The 24,730-nt window shown below is 42.1% G+C and overlaps 2 protein-coding genes across 6 annotated transcripts in view; one reads left to right on the top strand and one right to left on the bottom strand.

Annotated features, from left to right (window-relative positions):
- sav1 (salvador family WW domain containing protein 1) overlaps positions 1–2,285 on the top strand; it is a 38,501-nt gene extending 36,216 nt beyond the window's left edge. For 2 of the 3 annotated variants that reach the window (XM_086003156.1, XM_086003157.1), the window contains exon 5: positions 1,097–2,285. In XM_086003156.1, the coding sequence (XP_085859282.1) occupies positions 1,097–1,310 (214 nt within the window). In that variant the 3' untranslated portion in view covers positions 1,311–2,285. Of the gene's footprint in view, positions 1–312; positions 424–1,096 lie in introns of all 3 variants that reach the window. The other variant, XR_015080236.1, reaches the window with a different exon arrangement.
- Positions 2,286–13,034: 10,749 nt separating this feature from the next.
- atl1 (atlastin GTPase 1) overlaps positions 13,035–24,730 on the bottom strand; it is an 81,811-nt gene continuing 70,115 nt past the window's right edge. For 2 of the 3 annotated variants that reach the window (XM_086003155.1, XM_086003153.1), the window contains 3 exons: positions 18,125–18,556; positions 16,780–16,794; positions 13,035–13,684 (listed from right to left, as the gene is read on the bottom strand). In XM_086003155.1, coding sequence (XP_085859281.1) covers positions 13,577–13,684; positions 16,780–16,794; positions 18,125–18,556 — 555 coding nt within the window. In that variant the 3' untranslated portion in view covers positions 13,035–13,576. The remainder of the gene's footprint in view (positions 13,685–16,779; positions 16,795–18,124; positions 18,557–24,730) is intronic. The other variant, XM_086003154.1, reaches the window with a different exon arrangement.

Here is a 24,730-nt window from a genome sequence, read left to right as displayed (position 1 = left end):
TCGGGTAGCTAGATGAATTTTATGGCTGCTTGTTGACCTTGTTTGCACGAGAGAGAAAAAGCTTTACTTGCTCCGTAGTATGAATAAGTGCATACAAAGTGCTTTAACTATGAATTTGGAGATTAAATGGAGAGAAATCATCTTGATTTACAAAGGCCTTTGGGTAGTTCGTTTGCATCATTGTTAATAGTAGAAATGTGACTAATCTGGTCTTGCTGCCGACTGACATTTCTGTTTTTACCTAATGTGATGAATAACTTCTTTCAACCTCCTTGGTTTCTTTCAAAAACTGGATGTGCTGGGAATTATCAGGAAGTCTGTCCATGCATCTATAGACGATCTGTCTCGATATCTACTTGTCACCCTGTGACAGAACATACTTCCACCTCAAATGTGTTCAGTGTACCAGACATGCTAAATGAAGTAAGGAAGCAAATCGTAATAATGTTGGGGAAGGGGAAATGTGTTTTTTTCTACTGCTATCTTTGATTGCTACTCTTTATACTAATATAAAAGAAACAATTTCTCAGTAAAAAATGAGTAGCTTTTATGCTAACCAGAAAGGTGCGAGGGGTTCCCCAGTACCAGAGTTTATGTAGTGTTTAGCTGAGCCATATGGACTGGGATATCCATCTGTACTCGGCCAAAGTGGCAGTCACCGTGCTCAGTTGGCTTCTATGGTCATGTTTGGAGAAGAAGAAACAATAAACCAAGGTTTTCATTCCTGATTGCTGCAAAGCAATTCCTGTCACAAGTGCAGACATGTGGATATCTGGCTGAGGATCAGATTTTGCTCTACCAGTGGAACAACTTGCTGGCGCTTGCTGTTCAGACTTCACAGTCACTAAGATGAGATATTGGATGGTGCCGTGTGTGTGTGTGTGTGTGTATTTTGGAATGTGGGCTTTACTACAAGCTGCATCTAATGATGGCTCAAGTGTGTTATTGTATTGTGTATTTCTTTTACCAATGCATTTCCACTCCCCCACTTGCCTATATTTGAATAACTTTAAATTGCAGTATGGTGTGTGTTAAGGTGAGGGATGTGCTCTTTTCTAAAAGTTAATGTTGCTGTTGGTCTTTATCACCATTGCAGATATGATCATATTCTGAAGTGGGAGCTCTTCCAACTAGCAGACTTGGACGCTTACCAAGGATTGCTGAAACTGCTCTTCATGAAGGAATTGGAAAGGATTGTGAAGTCATATGAGGCTTATAGACAAGCGCTTTTGACAGAACTTGAAAATCGCAAGCAAAGGCAGCAGTGGTATGCACAACATCATGGCAAGAATTTTCCAGCAAATGTCTGACAGCCTAAGTATGTGAACACTAGAAATTGTTTTACTTCATAAAACATCTTTTTCTAATGCAAACTTGCATTTTTGCTGCATTTCCAATGATGAAGGAAAGTTCAGCTTGGAAGAGGTAATCTTGCCTCAATTTCAACATTATGACCAATTAAACAGAACATTCTGCATATAATTTGTTTCTGTATACTGTACGTTGGTTTATCTCTTTTACCAAGTCTTTGTGCAGTATGTGCCTCAACGTAAGAGTACAAATATTGCTCCAGAAGCAGCAATTTTGTAACGGACATCAAGGTCTGCTTGTATAGCTTTAAGCGTGGATTGTTGACTATGTTTCATGAAATAAGCTAAAGCATCCAACACTAACTTGGTAAGAGAACTGTAATATGTTTGTGTTTACATATGAAGCCAAACTCCCAAGGGTTTTCTTGTGAACATTGGAAGCAATGTTTGATATAATGGCATGGTTATATGCCAACTTTTTTTTAATGATAGTCATGATGACAAGTTTAAAATCATAAATATAATCAGTTTGCTGTTCCACTGTGCTCCTTTTGTCCTTTTATTACTTTGGCTCCACATATTGCATTCATTGAAGACAGCATTGTTGCTTGGGTGCAATGTGGCTTTTTTTTTGGCTTGTTTAGCAAGCAGTTTATTTAAACTGACCAGACACAAGTTATTTCAGAATTCTCTTGCAAATAAATCAGGGATACAATAAGGCTTATTTGGACTCTTGTTATCTATGAACTGAAGCATTTTGTACAAACTGTAATAATGTTTTGTACAAATTATAAACTGATTAGCAGGAGTGTATTTTCATAGATGCCATGCTTTAAATAGAAGATTGAAATTTCACACTGTATGTGGTTTCAGCAATTCAGTAGTATACAGATTGCTATTTATTAATTCTTTTATTTAGTGCAATAATATGTATAAACCCCACATAAAAATTTCAATAAACTTTTTATAAGTGTCCCTTTTATTCCTCATTCTCCATAATCCGTTAGAAATTGCCATCTATTTTGGGGAGAGGGGTCCTATCATCGTCGGCTATATTAACTGTTGCCATATATACCCAAGGAGAAAATATAATTTAAAAAAACACACTTTTCTATTGTGCACTACAAATAATACTGTTTTGGAGTATACAGTTCTTATACTCCCACATTGCAACAATGACTACACTCCAAAAGTACTTCATTGGTTGTAAAGCACTTTGGGATGTTTGGTGGTTGTGAAAGGCGCTATAGAAATGCAAGTCTTTCTTTAGTCCTGTAAAATCTTTTGAAACTTCATTGTGTAGTATTAATGAAATTCCTGGTTCCAAAGTTTATATTTTTTTGGCCAATAAATGCTCTTAATTTCACACCTCAGTATTGGCCTATTTGAAGTTCATCGCTGTTGGATCAGTTTCAGATCTATCCATGTTTGGGTAAAGAGCACTCTGGAGTGTTTAAAGAATGATGCCCGGCCGAGCGACGTTCACAGCATCTCCAATAGTAGGAGATGGTGCAGAGAGGGTTCAGGTCCCATAGGATTTGTGCAGCTTCCTCCAGCATAAGTCACAAACCCGTTCAACCTCCCAAGTGCTCCAATACAGTCTCTGCAACCAACTGAATAAAGCAGTTAAATTTAAGTGCAGTGACATTATTACTACTGCCTTTGGTTGTTCATTCCTGTCACTACACAGTTAGCTGCAGCTTGTCAGCAATTCCCATTCTCCATGGCAGTATTGTGCAAGGGAAAGTGGCTACAGTGCACCACTTATTTACACTCAACAATTAGCAACTTCTTTCAGATTACATAGTGCATGCTATCTTCAACTGTCTCCGTGGATGGTGTGCTGGTGTATGGTGGACTTTATTAAGGTATATGGATGATAAACTGGTTTCAAAGAACGAAGACAACCATACTGATGGCAAGTAATCTTAATTTAATAAAATTGTTTGAAGTAATCCTACTTTTAACAAAAACTGCTCAAGATCTTTCTAGCTACCTATTTTCAGTCAGACCATGAAAACCAGTGAAAAAGGCCAGTGTTTTAATTCCAGGGTGCACTAGAACAGCTGCAGATTGAGTCCGAGCAATCAAGCTCAAAGTCCAGACAGCTCAGTCCTAGTTGCATTTTTATTTCTGATTTACTAGTTTTATTTAAATATTGTGGGCCTGGACATTTGGAAAGATGTTTTTAGTGTTGCCCCATCAATAGACAAATCCTAAATTAGAACATCAAGATTTGTTGGTATCAGCAACTTGAGAAATATGCAAATTAATGAGCATGGATTTAAACTTTATATGTAGCCATCAAGTTTCTGTGGTACAAAGGCAAAATACTGCAGATGCTGGAAATCTGAAATATAAACAAGATGCTGGAAATACTCAAAATAACAACAGAAAATGCTGGAAAAACTCAGCAAGTCAGGCAACATCCGTGGAGAGAAATTTGAGTTGACGTTTCGGGTTTGACCCGTTAGCAGAGAAACTTGACCTTTCATCAGTCTGATGAAAGGTCACTGACCTGAAACATTAACTCCTGTTTTTCTCGCTCTCTCTGCAGAAGTTGCTTGACTTGCTGAGTATTTCCAGCATTTTCTGTTTATATTTAAGGATCTGTGGTATGCTGCCTATGAAGACAAAAGTTTGAACACCCTCACTTTGAAGCTACTATAACTATTATCCACATTCCATCAGTTAAGGGTTATCCTGCACTGAATTCCTTTTAATTTCTCTTTTTTAAATAATTCAACCCTTGATTTCAGGTTTGGATATATGGGCTAGGTCGACGATCCTGCCTATCTGTCAGGGCTGATCTTTACTGATTTGGTCAAGGTTTATAAGATGATGGAAATAGATTGTGTTTGAGTTGACCGTTTGTTCCAATTAAATATGTTAGGGAGGATCATTGGTCGCAATTGTAAGGCCAGATCCAAGTTAAATATCGGGAGGTGGTTCTTTTCCCAGAGAACAGTGGACCTCTGGAACAGGCTCCCGGCTCGGCAGTGGACGCCGATTCACTAAATTACTTCAAGCAAGAGCTGGACTTGTTTTTGGCAAGGATCACTTCGTACAAAAGGTAGGTACTGAATAGAATTATCAGGGCCAGAGTGAACTCCTGGACTAATTTTGATCACCTAAGGATGTCGGAGGAATTTCTTTTTTTTCCCCCCCCCCCCCCAAATTTGCCTGGGTTTTTCTCCGCCTCCCAGGAAACCATCTGGTTTCGGGTGGGAGTGTATATATTGTGATGTACATGGTGTCACAATTGTATGGGACAGGCTGGATGGACCAGAGGGTCTTTTCCTGTCCGGCACTGTTAGAATCTTCGTTGACACTAGTGCAATGGAGCTTTGTACTTTTATCTGTGCATTTGTGTGATATTTGACCCTGAAACAATAGGTCAGACCTACTGTATGGATGGACCTTCAACAACTCAGTAGCCAAAACACTAGGGGTTGAAATTCCTGGGGTAGCGGTCTTATTTGGGTGCTTCTGTGGGCTGGGGCAAAGTTTAGGCTGGGCCCTGCATCTGCCAGGTTTCTGCTCTGAGTGGGCTGAGCACTGAAGACAAGTAAGTGGCCATGTTGCCAAAAGTAGAGGGGTCTTGTGTATTATTTTGTCTTCATCCTTCTCTGCTCTGCTGCTTCTGGAAAGAAAGAGGAACAAAAGTGATGGTGTTTAGTCACATTTCGGACTGTCAATAGAACATACGCTCTAGATTTTACTGTTGCAGAGCAGAAAAGCGATGCAGATTGTCACCAGTCATCAACGATGGGCACAGGAGCTCCAACCTCTTCCCGTCACCCACTCTGGCAAAGTGTCTCCAGAATTGACTACCTCTTCCCCTTGGGTTCAAATTCTGATGTCTATGGGAGTATCCCCGATAGACTGCTATTCCCTCTATGGGGTAGTCTTTTCCTGCAAAAAGAATGCATAGTGTTAATTGGCTGTAAGGCTCTGAATCTTGATGCTTGTATACTGTCAGCATTGAAAGAATGGAGGGCTATGATAGCAACTGGAAGAACACAAGGGCATGGGAGGAAAGACTTCAAATCGCAAGAATGCATGACGGACGAGGGAAGGTGAATTGTAAGTTATGTTTTAAGGTAGAAGCATGGAACTAAATGTGCACTTTGAAACCCCACATGGTAGAGACTGAACATTGAGAAGGCAGCAGGTGATGCTGTGCCTGAGGGTCTCGCAAAACAATAATGATACTTAGCTGCCAAGTCATTACATTTTTTACTTGTTCTCAGGATGCTGGCAAGGCTTTACCCATCCCTAGGTGCTGTACGTAGGGGGCGAGCCGCCTTGAACCGCTGCAGTCCTTGTGATGGTATTCGGGCATTCCAGGATAATGACACGGCAACGATGAAGGAATGGTGGTCTATGTTTCAATTCAGGATGATGCTGCTCTTGTCCTTCTTGGTGGTAGAGGTTGCATGGGAAGGAGGTACTATTGAAGTAACAGTGATCAGTTTCTGTCGCTCATACATAAAGCCACAATGCGCTGGTGATGAAGGGATGGATATTGAGGACATTGGCAGGGCACCAAACAAGCCAACTGCAATGTCCTGGATAGCGTCAACCTTCATGAGCGTTGTTGCAATGGCATCCATTCCAGACGAGTGCTGAATATTCTGTCACGCTCCTGATTTGAGACAAGTAGAGGATGGGATAGGTTTTGAGGGGTCAGAAAGTGAACCACTCATTGCAGATTACCCAGCCTTTACCATGGTCTTGTAACTGTGGTGCTGATATGGCTTGGTCTGATTCAGCCTCTGGTCAATGGTGACTTCCAAGATGTTGCTGGTGGGGGACTCTAATGGTGGTGCCATTGAAGATCAGTGCAGTCAACATGAATTGGTTAGCATATTTAAAATAGTTGACATGCAAACAGTGCAGGATTTGGCGTAGAAAGAGCAACATTTTTTCTATAGGTCACAGACGTATCGTAGGATTGAAAAGCCTTTTCTCATTACTTTCTTACGAACACTGCCCTCCAGCACCTCCCCAAGTGGCCATTATTCATGTGAAAGCCTTGATGGTAAATGATGTGGCAGGCTATTTTACTGGGGAAGGCATCATAGTTGCGTCCGAGCCTATCCTCATGCACTTCCAGCAGGGTTTAATGCATAGCAATTGAAACATAGAATCATAGAAACATAGAATATAGGAGCAGGAGTAGGCCATTCGGCCCCTCGAGCCTGCTCCGCCATTCAATGCGATCATGGCTGATCATCCAAATTCAGTACCCTGTCCCTGCTTTCTCCCCATATCCCTAGATTCCCCTGAGCCTTGAGAAATATATCTAACTCCTTCTTGAATATATTTAATGAATTGGCCTCAGCTGTCTTCTGGGGTAGAGAATTCCACTGGTTCACCACTCTCTGGGTGAAGAAATTCCTCCTCCTCTCAGTCCTAAATAGCTTATCCCTTATCCTTAGACTGTGACCCCTGGTTCTGGACTCCACCGCCATCGGGAACAGCCTTCCTGCATTTAGCCTGTCTAGTCCTGTTGGAATTTTATAAGTTTCAAGGAGATCCCCTCTCATTCTTCTAAACTCTAGCGAATATAAGCCTAATCGACCCAATCTCTCCTCATACGTCATTCCTGCCATCCCAGGTATCAGCCTGGTGAATCTTCGCTGCACTCCCTCCATGGCAAGAACATCCTTCCTCAATAAGGCAACCAAAACTGCACACAATAATCAAATCAACTTTTATTGTCATTGTTAGTGCACAAGTGCAGCACAACGAAATGTAGGCTTGCGGCTCCCGAGAGTACATTTAGATTAAGACATTTAAACATTCAACATACATTTGGCTTGTAGTATATTAACATAAACATAACCATAATAAAGTGCATTGGCAGATGTGCAGGCTTTAGAGTTTATTTGTGGAGTTCAGTAGGATGACAGCCCTGGGAAAGAAGCTGTTCCTAAATCTGGTCGTACGGGTGCGAATGCATCTGTAGCATCTCCCAGATGGCAGGAGGGCGAACAGACTGTGGCTGGGGTGAGTAGGGTCTTTGATGATGGACCGTGACCTCCGTAAACAGCGTTTCTGGTATATGTGCTCTATGGTCGGTAGCCGGGTGCCGGTAATGCGTTGGGCAGTTTTGACTAGCCGCTGCAGGGCTTTCCAGTCATAGTAGCTACAGCTGCCATACCATACTGTGATACAATTTGTCAGGATGCTCTCTATTGTGCAGCGGTAAAAGTTAGGATCGGGGTGACAGGTTACATCCCTTCAGCCTCTTTAGGAAATATAGGCGCTGCTGGGCCTTCTTCACCAGAGAGGAGGTATTGAGGGACCAGGAGAGGTCTTCCGTGATGTGGACTCCGAGGAACTTAAAGCTGTCCACCCTTTCCACCACAGCCCCATTGATGTGGATGGGGGTGTGACTTCCGCCTTTGGACTTCCTGAAGTCCACAATGATTTCTTTGGTTTTCTTGATGTTAAGGGCCAGGTTGTTAGCAGCGCACCACTTCACGAGATGCTGGACCTCCTCCCTGTAGGCTGACTCATCGTTGTTGGTGATCTGGCCTACTACCGTGGTATCATCCGCAAACTTGGTGTTGGAACCATGAACAGCCACACAGTTGTGGGTGAAGAGGGAGTAGAGGAGGGGGCTCAGCACACATCCTTGTGGGGCCCCCGTGTTCAGGGTCGGGGTTGGGGGGGTGGGGGGGGGGGAGGTGTGGTCACCTAATTTGACAGACTGGGGTCTGTTTGTTAGGAAGTCCAGGGTCCAGTTGCAGAGGGAAGTGTTCAGGCCAAGAGTTTGGAGTTTGGTGGCCAGCTTGTTGGGGACGATAGTGTTGAATGCTGAGCTGTACAACTGCAGCAAGACATCCTTGCTCCTGTACTTGAATCCTCTCGCTATGAAAGCCAGCATAGTATTTGCCGCCTTAACCGCCTGCTGCACCTGCATGCTTACCTTTAGCGACTGGTGCACAAGGACACCCAGGTCTCGTTGCACTTCCCCTTTTCCCAATCTATTGCCGTTCAGATAATAATCTGCCTTCCTGTTTTTACCACCAAAGTGGATAACCTCGCATTTATCCACATTATACTGCATCTGCCCAATCGCCCAACCTGTCCAAATTGTACTTGAGTTTCTCTGCATCCTCCTCACAGCACACACACCCACCCAGATTTGTCTCATCTGCAAACTTGGAGATATTACATCTAGTTCCCTCGTCTAGATCATTAATATATATTGTGAATAACTGGGGTCCTAGCACCGATCCCTGCGGTACCCCACTAGTCATTGCCTTCCACTCGGAAAAAGACCCGTTTATTCCAACTCTTTGCTTCCTGTCTGCCAACCAGTTCTCTATCCAAGTCAGTACCTTACCCCTAATCCCATGTGCTTTAACTTTGCACACTAGTCTCTTATGCGGGACCTTATCGAAAGCCTTCTGAAAGTCCAAATACACCGCATTCACTGGTTCTCCCTTATCTATTCTACCAGTTACATCCTCAAAAAATTCCAGTAGATTAGTCGAGCATGATTTACCTTTTGTAAATCCATGTTGACTTTGTCCGATCCTGTCACTGTTTTCCAAGTGCTCTGCTATTACATCTTTTATAATGGACTCTAGCACTTTCCCCACTACCGATGTCAGGCTTACCGGTCTATAGTTCTCTGTTTTTTCTCTACCACCTTTTTTAAATAACCAACTAGAGATCAGGCCATCTTAGACTGGGTATTATGTAATGAGAGGATTAATTGGTTCCTTGACATATTGGTCCAGGAAACCATCTCGTATACACTCTAGGAATTCCTCTTCCACAGTATTGTTACTAATTTGGTTAGACCAATCTATATGTAGATTAAAGTCACCCATGATAACTGCTGTACCCTTATTGCATGCATCTCTAATTTCCCGTTTAATGCCATTGCCAACCTCAGCATTACTGTTTGGGGGTGTGTATACAACTCCCACTAATGTTTTCTGCCCTTTGGTATTTCTCAGCTCTACTCGTACAGATTCCACATCATCAGAGCTAATATCCTTCCTTACTATTGTGTTAATCTCTTTTAACCAGCAATGCTACCCCACCGCCTTTTCCTTTTTGCCTGTCCTTCCTGAATATTGAATACCCCTGGATGTTGAATTCCCAGCCTTGGTCACCCTGGAGCCATGTCTCCGTAATCCCAATTATATCATATCCGTTTACATCTATTTGCGCAGCTAATTCATCCACCTTATTATGAATGCTCCTCACATTAAGACACAAAGCCTTCAGGCTTTTTTTTTAACACTCTTAGACCTTTTAGAATTATTGTTTACTGTGGCCATGTTTGATTTACACCCTTGATTTCTCTGCCTTCCGCTTTTGCTTTTCTCCTTCCTGTCTTTTGCTTCTATTCTTGCTTCCCTTTCCTCTGTCTCCCTGCACAGGTTCCCAACCCCCTGCCATTTTAGTTTAAACCCTCCCCAACAGCACTAGCAAACACTCCCCCCTCGGACATCGGTCCCGTTCCTGCTTGGGTGCAAACCGTCCAGTTTGTACTGATCCCACCTCCCCCAGAACTGGTTCCAATGTCCCAGGAATTTGAATCCCTCCCCCTTGCACCATCTTCTAGCCACGTATTCATCTGAAATATCCTTCTAGTTCTACTCTGACCAGCACATGGTGGAAGTGGGAGCTCTGGCAGCCAATTATATCAACCCTATCACTGGCACAGCATGAACTAAGGATCAAAGCTTGTCTGTAGGGCTCGGAGACACAAATACCTCTGAGCTATTAGAGAAATCGCCCTTCTTTCCCCCCTACCCTGCCAACTACAGCTCTATTTTTAAAAGAATCTATTATCCCTCATTCTCATCCTAATAAGTTAAAAGCATAAGGTTTGATGTGGAGGTTACTTGTTTTATTTATTCTTAAGGGTAACTATGGTTTTTTTGTCTGTATCTGGCATCAGAAAATGAATCGTGTTTGCAATCTGGCAGGATACTGGTATATTTTGTAAAAAAAAATTGCCCAACAATAGGAATGCTACAGTGCCAGCAGGTTTGCTCACTGACATTTTACCTCTGGGAGCTCGGTTTAAATCCAGCCAAGGGTCACTCAGAATGGCTATTGCCTCTTTGGTGGCTCAACGGGCTCTGATTGAAATAATCTTGGAAAATCTCAATCTAGTTCTTAATGAGGTCAAGTCCACAGAGCAAAACATTGCATAACTTTGCATCACCTGCTACCAAGACTTAGATTTTGTGAAATATTGGTTATTTTGTTATATAGGGCTTGAAGTGACATGAATAGTGTGATTTTTTGTTGTTGATAAATGTGGATTAACTAATTCAACTAGAGAAGCTGAAGTGTACTGGTCAGAGAGGGAGAGAATGGATAAATAGAATAACTAACTTTAATGTTTTCATAAAGAAATATACACATAGCTGAACCTATAAATTGAAAGTGTAATGTATTCATAGTAAGTTTTAAATCATTTGGCATACCAGTTATGATCACTATAGCACTAAGTATTTATTTATCAAATGATTTAAACAGTTACAAGGCAAGAATAAATTGCAGTTTTTTTTTGCAGTATCGTTACAATATTTGCTAGAATTTAACTGGATTTCAGCTTGCATATTTTAAAATGAATTTTTAAAAAGTGCAAAGAATGACATTACACTATAATACAAACCGCTAACAATCTGAAATGCCATTTAAACTGGACCTATTAAATTGGGTAGGAATACGGATAGAGCTCCAAATACAGTTTGTTTTTTTCTCCAGGAATGCCCGGGGATATATTTGTATTGACTTAAACTGATAAACAAACTCAAATTAGTGCAGTAGTAGTATTTCTGTTAAATCGTCGTCTTTGAAATTTATAATATAAATGTTCAGGGATGTGGTATTCTTCGGCCCCAAAGTCTCAAGGCTTTGAAGCCTTATGGCACATTTGCAATATTTGCAGCCATGTAGAGGCTATCCAGATTGTGATGTGATCTAAGAAAAAAATGGCACAATTTTCATAATCTTTGCAGAATGTTATCATTTTCTGCTAATTACATTTTGTCATAATAATGCAAACAGTTCATATAAGTCGTGCTTATAAATCTCTCTCTAGTATTTCCTATATCCTGAAAATGACATGGATATTCAGGCACAATTATTTCAAGTTTGATTATATTTTTTTTAAATACTAAAGGAGCTGGCATATGTTGTCCACAGAGACAGCTTAGATACCATAAAGTAATTTAACTTTTATCAGTGCTACTACTTTATAATTAAAACCTCAGTGCAATCATTTTAAAATTGGTATTAGGTGTGCTACTGAATGGTTTGATTCTACGAAACTGAGGCAAAGGTTCCATTTTAATTTGTAAATGAGTATTCTAAAATTAGTTCTTCATATAGAATACATTTTGTGAAAATAGTGTTATGTGACATGCTTTCAGCATTTCTGCTACTGTTAACTCTTTATATGATTAAGAACTGCTAAATTACTCATTCCCCACATCTACCTCTCGTGGAACCTTTCGTACAAAGCTGCTTCAGTTAGTGGTCCATGGATATGTTATTGCAACGATCAATAATAGTTTTATAAAACAGAATTGATGAAGTGGAGGAAGAATCCGATGTGAGTAAAAGAAGCAGTGAGTAAATAAAACAAACTCAGATGAGCAATAATGTAAACAGGGTATGTACAAAAAAATAAAGTAATTGGTAAGAATGAATAGTGAGCAACAGAAAGTAGTGAAAAAGTTTAAAAGAAACTGATGAGGGAAGAGAAGGTAGAACTGTTTAAAGTGTCTATCAAATTCTTTAAAATATATTTGGATGAAGAACACTCTTCAGACCAATCAATCTCATCCTTCCAGAATAGCAACCCTAACAACTTGCCCTTACTTGCTTTATTGTCTCCCTGAACAAGCAGCCACATTCTCAGTTTAACATCTCGTGAAGGAGGCACAGCACAAATAGAATGAGAAAGAAACTCTTAATCATGAACAGTTGATTTTATTGTAAAATTACTTTCTCATTATTTGTGCTTTAAGGTAAGTTGGGGGGGTGCTTCTGAGTTTTACCTAGTGAGAGATTAAGGATTATAATAATTACTGGTAAGTATAGAAATCACATATTTCATCGTGAATTTCAGCAAACGCCTCCCATGGAAATTGGCTGCATACGAGATTTCATAGATTTTAAAGTCTACAAAGATTTTTGGCAGCAATGAACAGGCCAGAAAATAAACCGCACCAGACTGCAGAACTCTTTACCTGGAGATTGGTCTTCAATTTTGATTTCCTGTAAACCTGGACATGTGTACTTTCATCACAAGAAGTTAAAATTGCTTTGGGGAGTGAGGGAGGTGAAATTTTAAGCACTTCCAACCAGGTGTTCTGCCCCATTTATCGCGCACATAAAATATCTTTATCTTAGACTCAGATGATTTGAGTTTTTATTTTGCATGAAGAGAAAACAACCTGCTCTCTCGAAATTCAGGGCTTCATTTATGCACAGGAGCCATAATCTACAGGATGAAAACAGGAACTTTTTTTTTAAAGAATTGAGCAGTTATGCGACTTAGATTTTATATATTGTGCGTTTGTGCTCTCACAAAAAGCAATACTAACTTATTGATCTGCTCTTGCTGGCTGCTATTTTTGGCCTTAAACTGAAGCAAATGTTGCATTTAAAACTGACTTGAATATTTTATATAAGGACACATCCAAAATGATTTGTTAAGGACAGCTGTCATAAAGTAATAAAACAAATTTATTTTACATGTGTGAAAACATTTGACTATCTATGAGCAAAACTGATGATTTTTAAAATATACTGTATTGCGATCTGTTAAGACAGTAAAGAAAACTTTGCATTTTAAAACATGTTTTAACCTTTAACATTCAATAAATAGTAAATGTTTTAAATGTGCAATACTTAAATTGAAAATTAAAGTTCTTATGGAAGACAAATGTTCTGTTGAATGAAAAAATACCAATTGCTCTTTAAAATGATTTAAAAAAAATTACATTGTACATTCTTGATGGAAGAACATTTGACTCTTATCAACAGTTAACAAAATCATGCAAACTAGCACATCTTTACAGTACAATTTGCAACATAACTAGAAGTGAAAGCCAGCACAGTGTTCAGTGTTGATACGTGATTTCATTCAGTTACAAGCTATCATTGGCTTTCCATTTATATAGCACTTTTGGATTAGTGGCATGGGAATGCACAATAATAATGAATGAAAATTTTCCCTTGTGAATGTGCAGCAGAGGAATCCAGTCGAATCATTTTTTCTTCCTGGTGTCTGCATTAGTTTCTGGTTGTGCTGCAGGGAAGGTGTGGTGATATATGTGTCTGTGGCTTGTAGCAGCATCATATAGCCTGAAAAGAGCCTATATGGACACACAAACAACTTTCATTATGCTTAGAGAAACCATGATAGTAGTACTACATCAAATGCATGTTAAATCAACACTATTTACAGAAGCATTAAGTCAGTTTAGAAACATTAAAACGAAATTAATGAGAGTTCAAATCATGATTCAATCACATTCTGTTTTAAACAGACACTTAGCGGGTGTGCTGTGTTGATATAGCTGCTCTACCTGAGTTCTACATGCACGCTGAATGATTATGCCATTTTCATTTGCTTGATATCCAGGTTTATAGGCATAGTGGAAATGGATGTCTTCATTTACAAACACTAAAACTTTAACTTATTGTAACTCCAAAGCAGAACAGATCTGACTTGCCAGGTTTCTTTAGGAAAATTAATTTTCCATGGAGTGTTGGGGCTTACAATTTTGTTTTTTGTTTTGCTAGGAGGGGAAGACATCTAGCCAATTTAAATGGTCCTGGATATAAATGTGTTTTTCTTCAAATCAAAGAGATACTGAATGTCTTAACCTCTGGTAAGATAGCATAGATGAGGACTATTACTGCTATTCATCATAAGATTGATACACTATTTTGTAGTATTTCTTTAAATCTATTTACTAGGCTGATGCAGTGGCACAGCACATTGGGTGGACCCCTGACTCTCTCTTCTTCATCTTCTTCACTGTGTGGCTGGAGAGGTGCTGGGCAGATGCTTTGCTAACAAATAGGAGGGGAGAATAAAATAATTGGGGCAAAAGTTTAAAAGAAAACAAATACTGGATGTTTATACAGGCCTACACCAAATGCCTTTGTTGAATCTATTATACTATCAACAGGGTATCTTCAGATAAAAATAACATCAAGATATCAGCTTCATGCTTTCTGTTACTCTGAAAGAAAATGCCAAATGAAAACCTGGAAAACCATCATTAGAGACACTAAATTGATGCTCGCTTGCTTGATATCTTTCTTTATTCATGCCTGTCCTGAATTAATGATTTCAGCACCCCCTGCTGGCCAACAATGGTCTACACATTCAAGGCAGGAAGTACCAGCTTCACCTCCAGCTGAAGTGAAGTAAGTAAAAGTGCTTAAGTACATAATTTATCCCTCCTTTATAGTCAGTCAAATAAGATGAACTAAATTTTCCATACTGTAAAGATTACATAAGACAAAACTCTCTTACTCCAAGTGCAATGAGTCTATACAAATGCTTTATTTTGTATTGTTTCTCATACATTTTTCTTTATGATATCAAAACTAAAGTAATTGACTTTAAATTTTTGAGTTCATACAGTTTGTGGCATTTGGCTTAAAATGGAGGTTCAGTAATGGGAGTTATTTCATATCGAGGTCCTCACTAAGCGAGCACTACTCTTAAATTTGAAATAAAACCTATGCTTAATGAATCCGGTAGTGGGAGGGGATAGTAAAAGATGGACAACGACAGTGACCCTAAGCTGCTGTTTATTCATTTTACAATAATATCTTTTCAGATTTGTTTCATAACAATTTAGGCCTAAAAATCTAATTTTTACATACTTTTATCAGCTTGAAATGTCCATGTATTATCCATTAATCGTACTGTTATATAATATATTTAAACACTTTACCAAGTGTGCCCTGACTATTGTTGCAGTTTTCAGCCTTAGGTGTTCAAAATAGGAAAAAATGCTACAATATGATCTCTCTCAACTGGGAATTCAGCTATCTGTGTCTCTAAACTGGATTGATTAAGGTGACTAACAGAACTGTTCTAAACCCAATTATCTGCAATCATAATGATTACAGAATTACTTCTAGCTTTTGGGTTATTTTGTTAATGTAAGAACACCTCTTTTGATATGTAGCCACTTTACAATAAGATTATTGCTGTGGCTACTAACTCATCTTTGTACACTGGTACTCTGGGAGGGAAGTACACTGTTGTTGACTGACTTGCTGTGTACTTACAACATTTTCTGTTTTTCCTTTGATTTCTAATGTTTGCAGTTTTTCTCTCTCAATACTGTTTGTTTGAACTCAGGATTACCAAAACACAAAATTTAGGATTTGGAATGCACTGCTTGATGGGGTGGTGAATACAGACGGGGTGGTGAATACAGACTCAAAAGGAAATTGGATAAATATTTGAAGGAGAAAAAATTGCAGGGATCTGGGGAAAGAGCAGAAGAGTGGGACTAACTGGAATGCTCTTCGAAAGAGCCGGCGCAGACTTGATGGGCCAAATGGCCTCCTCGAGTGCTGTACTATTCTTAAAAAAAAAAATAGATGCATGTAAAAATAGTGAATAGATTTCTATGCAGTAAAATAGTTTAATTTTGGTGATGTAATGGTGCTCCAGTGTGCTACACCACTGAAAGTTTAGTGCAAGTTTGACTCCATGATTGCTGATGTGGTGAGTTCCCAAATTTTGCCTGGACTGAGAAAGGCCAAGGAAAAGGCAGAAAGAGATGGCGAATCAAAGGGTGAGCCACCAGTCTCTTGCATCTCAGCAGTCAGTTGCAGAGCAGATCCAGGTTTAGAAAGTTGCATCATTGCCATCTTGGAATGATGACATTATGGAAGGGAAGTAGGAAAGAAATACATTTAGAAAGGGAGATTTTTAAAAATACATCCATAATTTTAAAATTTGCACTTTGATCAGGTGAGTTTTTAAATTCCATTCACTTAATCTAATGTCTAAGTGTGTTACCATTGAAATGCAATGGTGGTTTATAGAATAAATCATACTTCTGATTAACTCAATAGACTCCTATAGCTGAATAGTTCTGAAACTAAGAAACAAAATTTATATGAAATTTCTGTTATTCTGACATAAAATAGAAGGGAACCTAACTGTAGTAAAGGATATTAGAAAATACTCATTCTAGTAATCAAATTTGCAGAATATAAGTGTTCAATTTTCAGACATTGCACAGGATTCAAAAAATACCAACATGTTTTACAGAATTTGTAAAGTAAAAATGTTTATCTGCCAGTAGGCACCAGCTGAAGATGACAAAATAAAATCCCTGAAACAATACAGGCAAAAGGTTGATGCACGATGAAATTCTTTTGTTTTTATGGCTCCGCCTGTTGCAAGATGGCACATAAAATGAAGGCTTACCTCATTAGTATTTCCCTATGGAATTGCAGAAAGGAGAGAGAAAGTGTTGAAAGGAGAAAGCTAATCTAAGTACAGATTTTAAAAAGCAGCAAATACAAAAACAGACATCCTTAACTTGGTATATACTGCATTTACAAAAAGATATTTATGGTACGGGTTTAAGTAAACAAATTAGATTTTTTAAAGTGTAGTTTTACTCTATTTCCTTTGTCTCCTAGCTTTGTAAGATCTCTACTGTTCCGATTTCTCTCTCTATAGCAATCATACATAATTTTTTCATCAATACTATCTGCTCCTCTGAAGGTGCCCCGCTTGTTCCTTCTAAGCTTTTACAGGTTTTTCAGATCCAAACTTTAGCATTACTTAACCACTACTTCTTGATTTATCTTGTCGCCTTTTCTACTGTTTTCACCCTGGTAGTGACCTGCCTTAGCCCTTCACCTTGCTTCCCCAGTAATAAAATAAATGGCCCAAAATGAATTGGTAAAACCTTTCCAACAAGGCCAGTTGAGATTTGAAATTCACTCCAATCATATGGGTGGAAATCCAACACCACACCCACTGAAGTAAATGCAATATCTTCAATGTGTAAAAAAAAAATTATACAGTTAAGAAAATATTTCTACATTAACTATTTTAGAAAAATTAGTTAATATTTGTTGTCCATGTCAGCTGTGGCTCAGTTGGTAGCACCCTCGCCTCTGAGTCAGGAGGTTGTTGGTTCAAGTCCCACTCGAGACTTGAGCACAAAAATCTAGGTTGGCACTTCCGTGCAGTACTGAGGGAGTGCTGCCCTGTTGGAGGTGTCTCCTTTCGGATGAGATGTTAAACCAAGATTCAAAGTTTCTTAATGAGATAATTCAAATATAAACTCCCTCAGTACTGCACGGGCAGCACAGTGGCATAGTGGTTAGCACTGTTGCCTCACAGCGCCAGAGACCCGGGTTCGAATCCGGCCTCGGGCGACTGTCTGTGTGGAGTTTGCACATTCTCCCCGTGTTTGCGTGGGTTTCCTCCCACAGTCCAAAGATGTGCGGGTTAGGTTGATTGGCTATGATAAATTGACCCTTAGTGTTAGGGGGATTAAATACGTGGGGTTACAGGGATAGGGTGGGATATGTGTCGGTGCAGGCTCGATGGGCCGAAATGGCCTCTATCTGCACTGTGGGGTTTCTGTGATTCTGTGTGAAAAGGAAGGTTACATTGTTGCAGACTGTACAGAAACATTCTACATCTCTAGTTTAAAGCTGTTTGTGGTAATTCAGTGTCATGTAAACAGCAAAAGACTTATCACAGAAATATTTAATTGTACTAGAGTATAGAAAAAAATCAGCAACACACTTACCTGGTCCCATAAGGCTCCTGCTACTTGGTCTATGACGGCTCCAAGCTCTCTGTATTCTCCAGAGTATCTAATATATGCCCATGTGCACAGAGTGATCAGAGCCAGCCCCATTATCATGTTGCACAGACTGGCTATAATGTCCACTCCAATAAATCCTGTCACTCCAGCTATTACATACATAATAAATATCACCACAAACAGAGTGGCAGGTGTGCGAGCGGCATGGAATATGTTTTTACTATCGTTGTGTTTTATGTAGTTTATGTACAACTCGTCAATTTCATTCTCCAGTTGTTGTAAATAACGACGACTGAATTCCTCTCCTCCCATCTTCTTAACTCCACGGAATAATTTGACAGCTTCCTCTCGAAGCCCCAAGTGTTTGTTCTGGAGGTCATTGGGTGCAAGGAATGGTCTGTCTCCTCCACAAATCTACAGGATAAAACACATTTAAAACAAGTAGGAATAAAAATGTATACAACAATGGAATAAATACTGAAATCAGCGCTGTACTAAATTTGCAAGAATACTAATAACCTTGTGATTAAAGATATTATGACAGGCCTCCACCTCGTCCCAGTGCTGGACAGAAGCAGTGCGCCCAAAGTGTGCTGCTCTTGTGTGGGCCCAAGATGGCCGGGATTCCCTATTCCAGACCATTTACACAGCCTGGGGTACTGCCAGTGCAGGCTTCTCTCCTGGCAAGGCCTAGCACAGTAGAAGGCACAGCTGCAGGCCAGAGAGATTCTGAGATTGGGACCTTCGGGCTGTCGGTGGTTATATTAAAAAGGCCTACTTTGATGATATCAGCCTGCAGCTGGGAACTCTAAACTCATTTATAGTTGCTCTGTTGGGCCCTGCACCTTCCACCACTCCTGGAAATCCCAGGGTAATGCAAAAAGGGTGGGGATAGGGTTATCAGTCCTCCAGGATTGTCCTGGAGTCTCCGGGAATTAAGGGTTGATCTCCTTGACACTGGTGTGAGGAACCCAGGAGAAAAATCAAAGGAGCATTGGAAATTTTTTTTTCATTTTCTTTTGTTTATTAGTTATAAAAAATATTGGAGATAAGAAAAAATGCTGGTCGACTGTGCGGGTAGTTGGAGAAAGGAGGTCCTGTAATAAAACCTCCAGGACTATGTCCAATCAGAGTTAGCAACCCAGGGGGTTGACCTGGTTCGTCAGGTCTCCACCCTTTTTCTTGACTCTTGTGGCCATGGAACTGGGCATTCCCAGGGGAAGGGTAGAGAAAATCGACCCTGTTAACTCGGAGGAAAATAGTACAGGAAACTTTCGTTTAACCGGAGGTTAAATATCCGGAAAGCTCTATCTACCGGCAAAATTCAGGAGCCGTTTCCTATAAGTTTTTTTTACTTCTCGTTGCTTTTTTTTTCCAGTCAGGCTCTGCAAGGTCTAGCTGAAGCTGTTGCTTAGCTACAGAGACGCTTTTAAGCTGCGGCCGACTGTTTTGAAGCTGTTGCTAAGCAACAGGGTTTGTTGATTCACACGGAGCTCAAAAGCTCCGTATGTTTTAACATTGGCGCTGGTTTCTACGGCAGTTTTGATGGTAAGGCACCAGCTCGGTCCCGTCAGTGCCGGATACCAGAAAGTTTCCTGTATTCTGTAATAAAACAAAAATATAGTAAGATTCTCAATATGGTGAATTCTTAACTTTGGTTGTGCTGTCGGGTGGCAGGGATGAAGTGGAGGCTACTCAGTGGGGTTGGAAGAGAATCAATGACCAAATTAACCTGAACTGTTCCCATATAACCAGAACCAGTGGCAATGCAGAGGTTTGAATGAATCAACCTGCCATCTCAAATAGGGAAACCTGCATATTGAGAAAAATCATTAAAAATTGGGGTTATATATGAGGGTGAATTCTAGACATAAGCAGGTTGAGAAAGAAAAATGTGGAAAATAATCTGGTATTTGTTTGGAATTAATTCCAAAATTGGTCCAGTGGGTAAATGCATCACCCATGAGCCATACAGCAAGAGAGGTTCCACATTTGATTATGGACCTCACCAAGCTAACCTCCATCAAGGTAGAGATAGGCAATGCTAGAATTTGCCTCAGCACCCCTAGGCTAGAGAGGGCAAAAACAGCCAGCCTCCTGTTCCTTACCCTTGCTGAAAAATGCATATATTTGTACATTGGGTGAGGACAGGAGTTGGACTCAGCTGTGATTTCCCCTTCCCAATACTCTGTTAAGGTTCATACATGAACAACAGGGACTAGGGTGAGATACAAGAGGGTTGCAGCACATATGGAGCTGTAAAGCAGGATGACTAGGTGCCACCTTGAGAGAATGGGAGAGTGGCAAAAACAGGAAGGCAGATTATTATCTGAACGGCAATAGATTGGGAGAAGGGGAAGTGCAACGAGACCTGGGTGTCCTTGTGCACCAGTCGCTGAAGGTAAGCATGCAGGTGCAGCAGGCGGTTAAGAAGGCAAATGGTATGTTGGCCTTCGTAGCGAGAGGGTTCGAGTACAGGAACAAGGATGTCTTGCTGCAGTTGTACAGGGCCTTGGCGAGACCACGCCTTGAGTATTGTGTGCAGTTTTGGTCGCCTTATCTGAGGAAGGATGTTCTTGCCATGGAGGGAGTGCAGCGAAGATTCACCAGACTGATACCTGGGATGGCAGGAATGACGTATGAGGAGAGATTGGGTCGATTGGGCTTATACTCGCTGGAGTTTAGAAGAATGAGAGGGGATCTCATTGAAACTTATAAAATTCTGACAGGACTAGACAGACTAGATGCAGGAAGGATGTTCCCAATGGCCGGGGAGTCCAGAACCAGGGGTCACAGTCTAAGGATAAGGGGTAAGCCATTTAGGACAGAGATGAGGAGGAATTACTTCACCCAGAGAGTGGTGAACCTGTGGAATTCTCTACCACAGAAGGCAGTGGAGGCCAATTCATTAAATATATTCAAGAAGGAGTTAGATATATTTCTTAAGGCTAAAGGGATATGGGGAGAAGGCAGGGACAGGGTACTGAATTTGGATGATCTCATTGACTGGCGGAGCAGGTTCGAGGGGCCGAATGGCCTACTCCTGCTCCTATCTTCTATGTTTCTAAACAAAATGTATTATTTTTTGCTTCCCATTTGTTGAATCACAATTCTTGCTACTCATTGTTAATCCAGTGCTGCTCAGTTGAGATGATTGGACAGTGCGAGTGCCAAACTGGTGCTCTACAACCAACTGTCAAAGTGTTCTTCTGTGTCATATGACTGGTTCTATTTGCTTTCCTCCCCCCTGCCCCCTCCCCCCTGGCCAGAGATGAAGTCCTCCAAAGAGCTGAGGTGCAACAAACCACATTCAAAATGGAACTGAAATCAAAACAAAATTTCTGGAAGTAAGCAGCTAGTCTGACCGCTTCTCTAAAGAAAAAAGATTAACATTTTGTGCAGAGAAGGATTTGATGCACTTGCTGCATAGTTATAGATTTTCTTAATTGTCCATTTTTTTTTACACCAACGAAAAGGCATTGAGATAAGATTCAAATCCAGCACTTAAAGTGGAAGTCCATTACTCCTAAAATCTAAGCTAACAGGCCTGTGTTTTGTATAATTTTGACACTTTTTGGACAAAACATCCTTGAATCATTTGGCTAAATTTTATATTGTCATCTACAAGAATAAAATGTAAAACGAATACTTATTGCAACACAAGTTTGACGCAAGTTAATAAACATCTAGACTACTGCATGAGTGTTATTTTTCCCATTGCTTACAACAACCATCCTTGCAGCCTGTGGTAAACCACTGTTTGTATTCCACTGTGTACATGCCTGGACATGCCTCGGCTGACTCCTCCCACAAGTCCTAGTATAAAGGTGACTGCTCCCCAGCCCTTTGTATTTCTGGACCGGTCGACCACTCGAGGCAGACCTTCATTCTTTTGTTAATAAAAGCCTTTAGTTACTCTCTTAACTCAGTCTTTTATGAGTAATTGATAGCGCATCAATTTTATTAACAAAATTTTTATAATGGAGAAGATCCTCACACCAGCATGCCTGGACTTAGATCATCGGGAGGCGGACTCATCCACCAAGTTTACTCACTGGCTTAAGTGTTTCGAAAAATTCCTGACCGCCTCCGCAGCAATCAAATCGGACGAGGACAAACTGGATGTCCTGACCTCCAAAGTGAACCACCGAGTGTACTCAGTCATCCAAGACGCGACCTCGTACGCGGACGCTATCAAGCTCAAGGACCAGTACACGCGCCCAGTGAACGAAGTGTATGCCAGGCACCTTCTGGGGAGTCGTAAACAACAACCTGGGGAATCGACCGTGGAATACCTTCAGGCACTGTCTGTGCTTGGCCGGGCCTGTGGTTGTAAGGATGTAAAGGCCGCCGTGTACACAGAGGAACTTATCCGGGACGCTTTTGTAGCGGGCCACAGATCCAATTACACCCGACAGCGACTGTTGGAGCAGAGTGACCTCGACCTCAACAAGGCCTCTGAACTCGCACTATCATTGGATGCAGCCTACTGGGGCATGGATGCCTACTCCTCTGCACCGTGGACGCCACGGGGAATGACAGCCTGGGACACGGTAGGACCGCCTCATAGCGCCGTGCCACCACAGCAACGGCCCAACTACCGCAGCAGTGTCCCAAGGCCAGAAATGCTACTTCTGTGGCCAGGCAAAACACCCCAGAGCGCGCTGCACGGCGAAAAACGCGATCTGCTCGGGCTGCGGGAAGAAAGGACACTACGCTAACGTCTGCAGGGCCAAAGCCACCCCGAACCCCAGCAGCGCCGCGTGTGGGCCATGCGGGCCGCCATCTTGGGCCTCCCCGGCCATGTGCAAACCACCGGTACAGCAGCCATTTTGGACGCCTCCAGCCACATGGGGATCATGGACGCCGCCATCTTGGATGACAGCCGGAACGCAGCAGGCCCCCTACGCTGGCATCCGTTACACTGGACCAAGCGAGACCGCACCAGCTGGCCAGTTCCACAATGGACATTAAGGTAAATGGCCACGATACAATCTGCCTTTTTGACTCTGGGAGCACGGAGAGCTTCATCCACCCCGACACGGTGCGGCGTTGCTCTCTCCCAGTCCTGCCTGCGCACCAGCGGATTTCTATGGCCTCCGAGTCCCAGTCGGCGGACATCGGCGGCTACTGCGTAGTGACACTCGTAGTAGACGGGACCGTGTACGATCATTTTAAACTTCTGGTCCTGCCCGACCTCTGCGCTGCCGTCCTGCTGGGGTTAGATTTTCAGTGCCACCTTAAAAGTGTTACGATGGCGTACGGTGGACCCCTACCCCCACTCACAGTCCGCAGCCAGCTGCTCCCAAATTGCCCGCCGCGCATCAGGTGCAACCTCTCCACACTCAGAGTCACCCCCCCCACTGTTTGCTAACCTCACCCCCGACTGTAAGCCCATCGCCACAAAGAGCAGGCGATACAGTGCCGGGGACAGGGTTTTCATTAAAACCGAAGTGGAGCGGCTCCTGAAGGAAGGGATTATTGAGGGCAGCACCAGCCCCTGGCGAGCCCAGGTTGTGGTCGTTAAGACCGGCGAGAAGCAGTGCCTGGTCATCGACTACAGCCAGACAATAAATCGCTACACCCTGCTGGACGCCTACCCACTCCCCCGCATAGCTGATATGGTCAACCAGATCGCGCAGTACCGCGTCTTCTCGACCATTGACCTGAAATCAGCGTACCACCAGCTCCCTATCCGCCCTGAGGACCGCCAGTATACTGCCTTTGAGGCAAACGGCCGCCTCTACCACTTCCTTAGGGTTCCCTTTGGCGTCACCAACGGGGTTTCTCCGTCTTCCAAAGGGAGATGGACTGGATGGTAGATCAAAATGCGTTGCAGGCCACTTTCCCATATCTGGACAATGTGACCATCTGCAGCCGTGACTTGCAGGACCATGACGCAAACCTCGAAAAATTCCTCCGCACCGCCCAACTCCTGACATATAACAAGGAGAAGTGCATATTCCGCACAAACCGCCTCGCCATCCTTGGCTGTGTTGTGGAACACGGAGTCATCGGCCCCGGCCCCGACCGGATGTGTCCCCTTATGGAACTCCCACTGCCTCAAGGCCCTGAAGGGGTGCCTAGGGTTTTTCTCCTATTATGCCCAGTGGGTCCCCTACTATGCGGACAAGGCCCATCCGCTGATCAAGTCCACCTCTTTTCCCTTGGCGGCAGAGGCCCGCTTAGCCTTCCACCGTATCAAGGAAGACATTGCCAAAGCCACCATGCACGCAGTGGACGAATCCATCCCCTTCCAGGTGGAAAGCGACGCGTCCGACTTTGCCCTGGCCGCTACCCTCAATCAGGCGGGGAGACCCGTGGCCTTCTTTTCACGAACCCTCCAAGGCCCGGAGACCAGACACTCCGCTGTTGAGAAGGAGGCCCAGGCGATTGTGGAGGCTGTGCGTCATTGGAGGCACTACCTGGCCGGAAAACGATTTACCCTGCTCACTGACCAACGTTCAGTTGCTTTCATGTTTAACAACAAGCAGAGGGGCAAAATCAAAAATGACAAGATCTTGAGGTGGAGAATCGAACTTTCCACCTACAATTACGAGATCTTGTACCGGCCCGGGAAGCTCAATG

The sequence above is a fragment of the Somniosus microcephalus genome, chromosome 12, assembly GCF_052327205.1.
Source record: "Somniosus microcephalus isolate GS21.2 chromosome 12, FLI_Smic_1.0, whole genome shotgun sequence".
NCBI lineage: Eukaryota > Metazoa > Chordata > Chondrichthyes > Squaliformes > Somniosidae > Somniosus > Somniosus microcephalus.
This window is presented reverse-complemented; position numbering and strand designations above follow the sequence as displayed.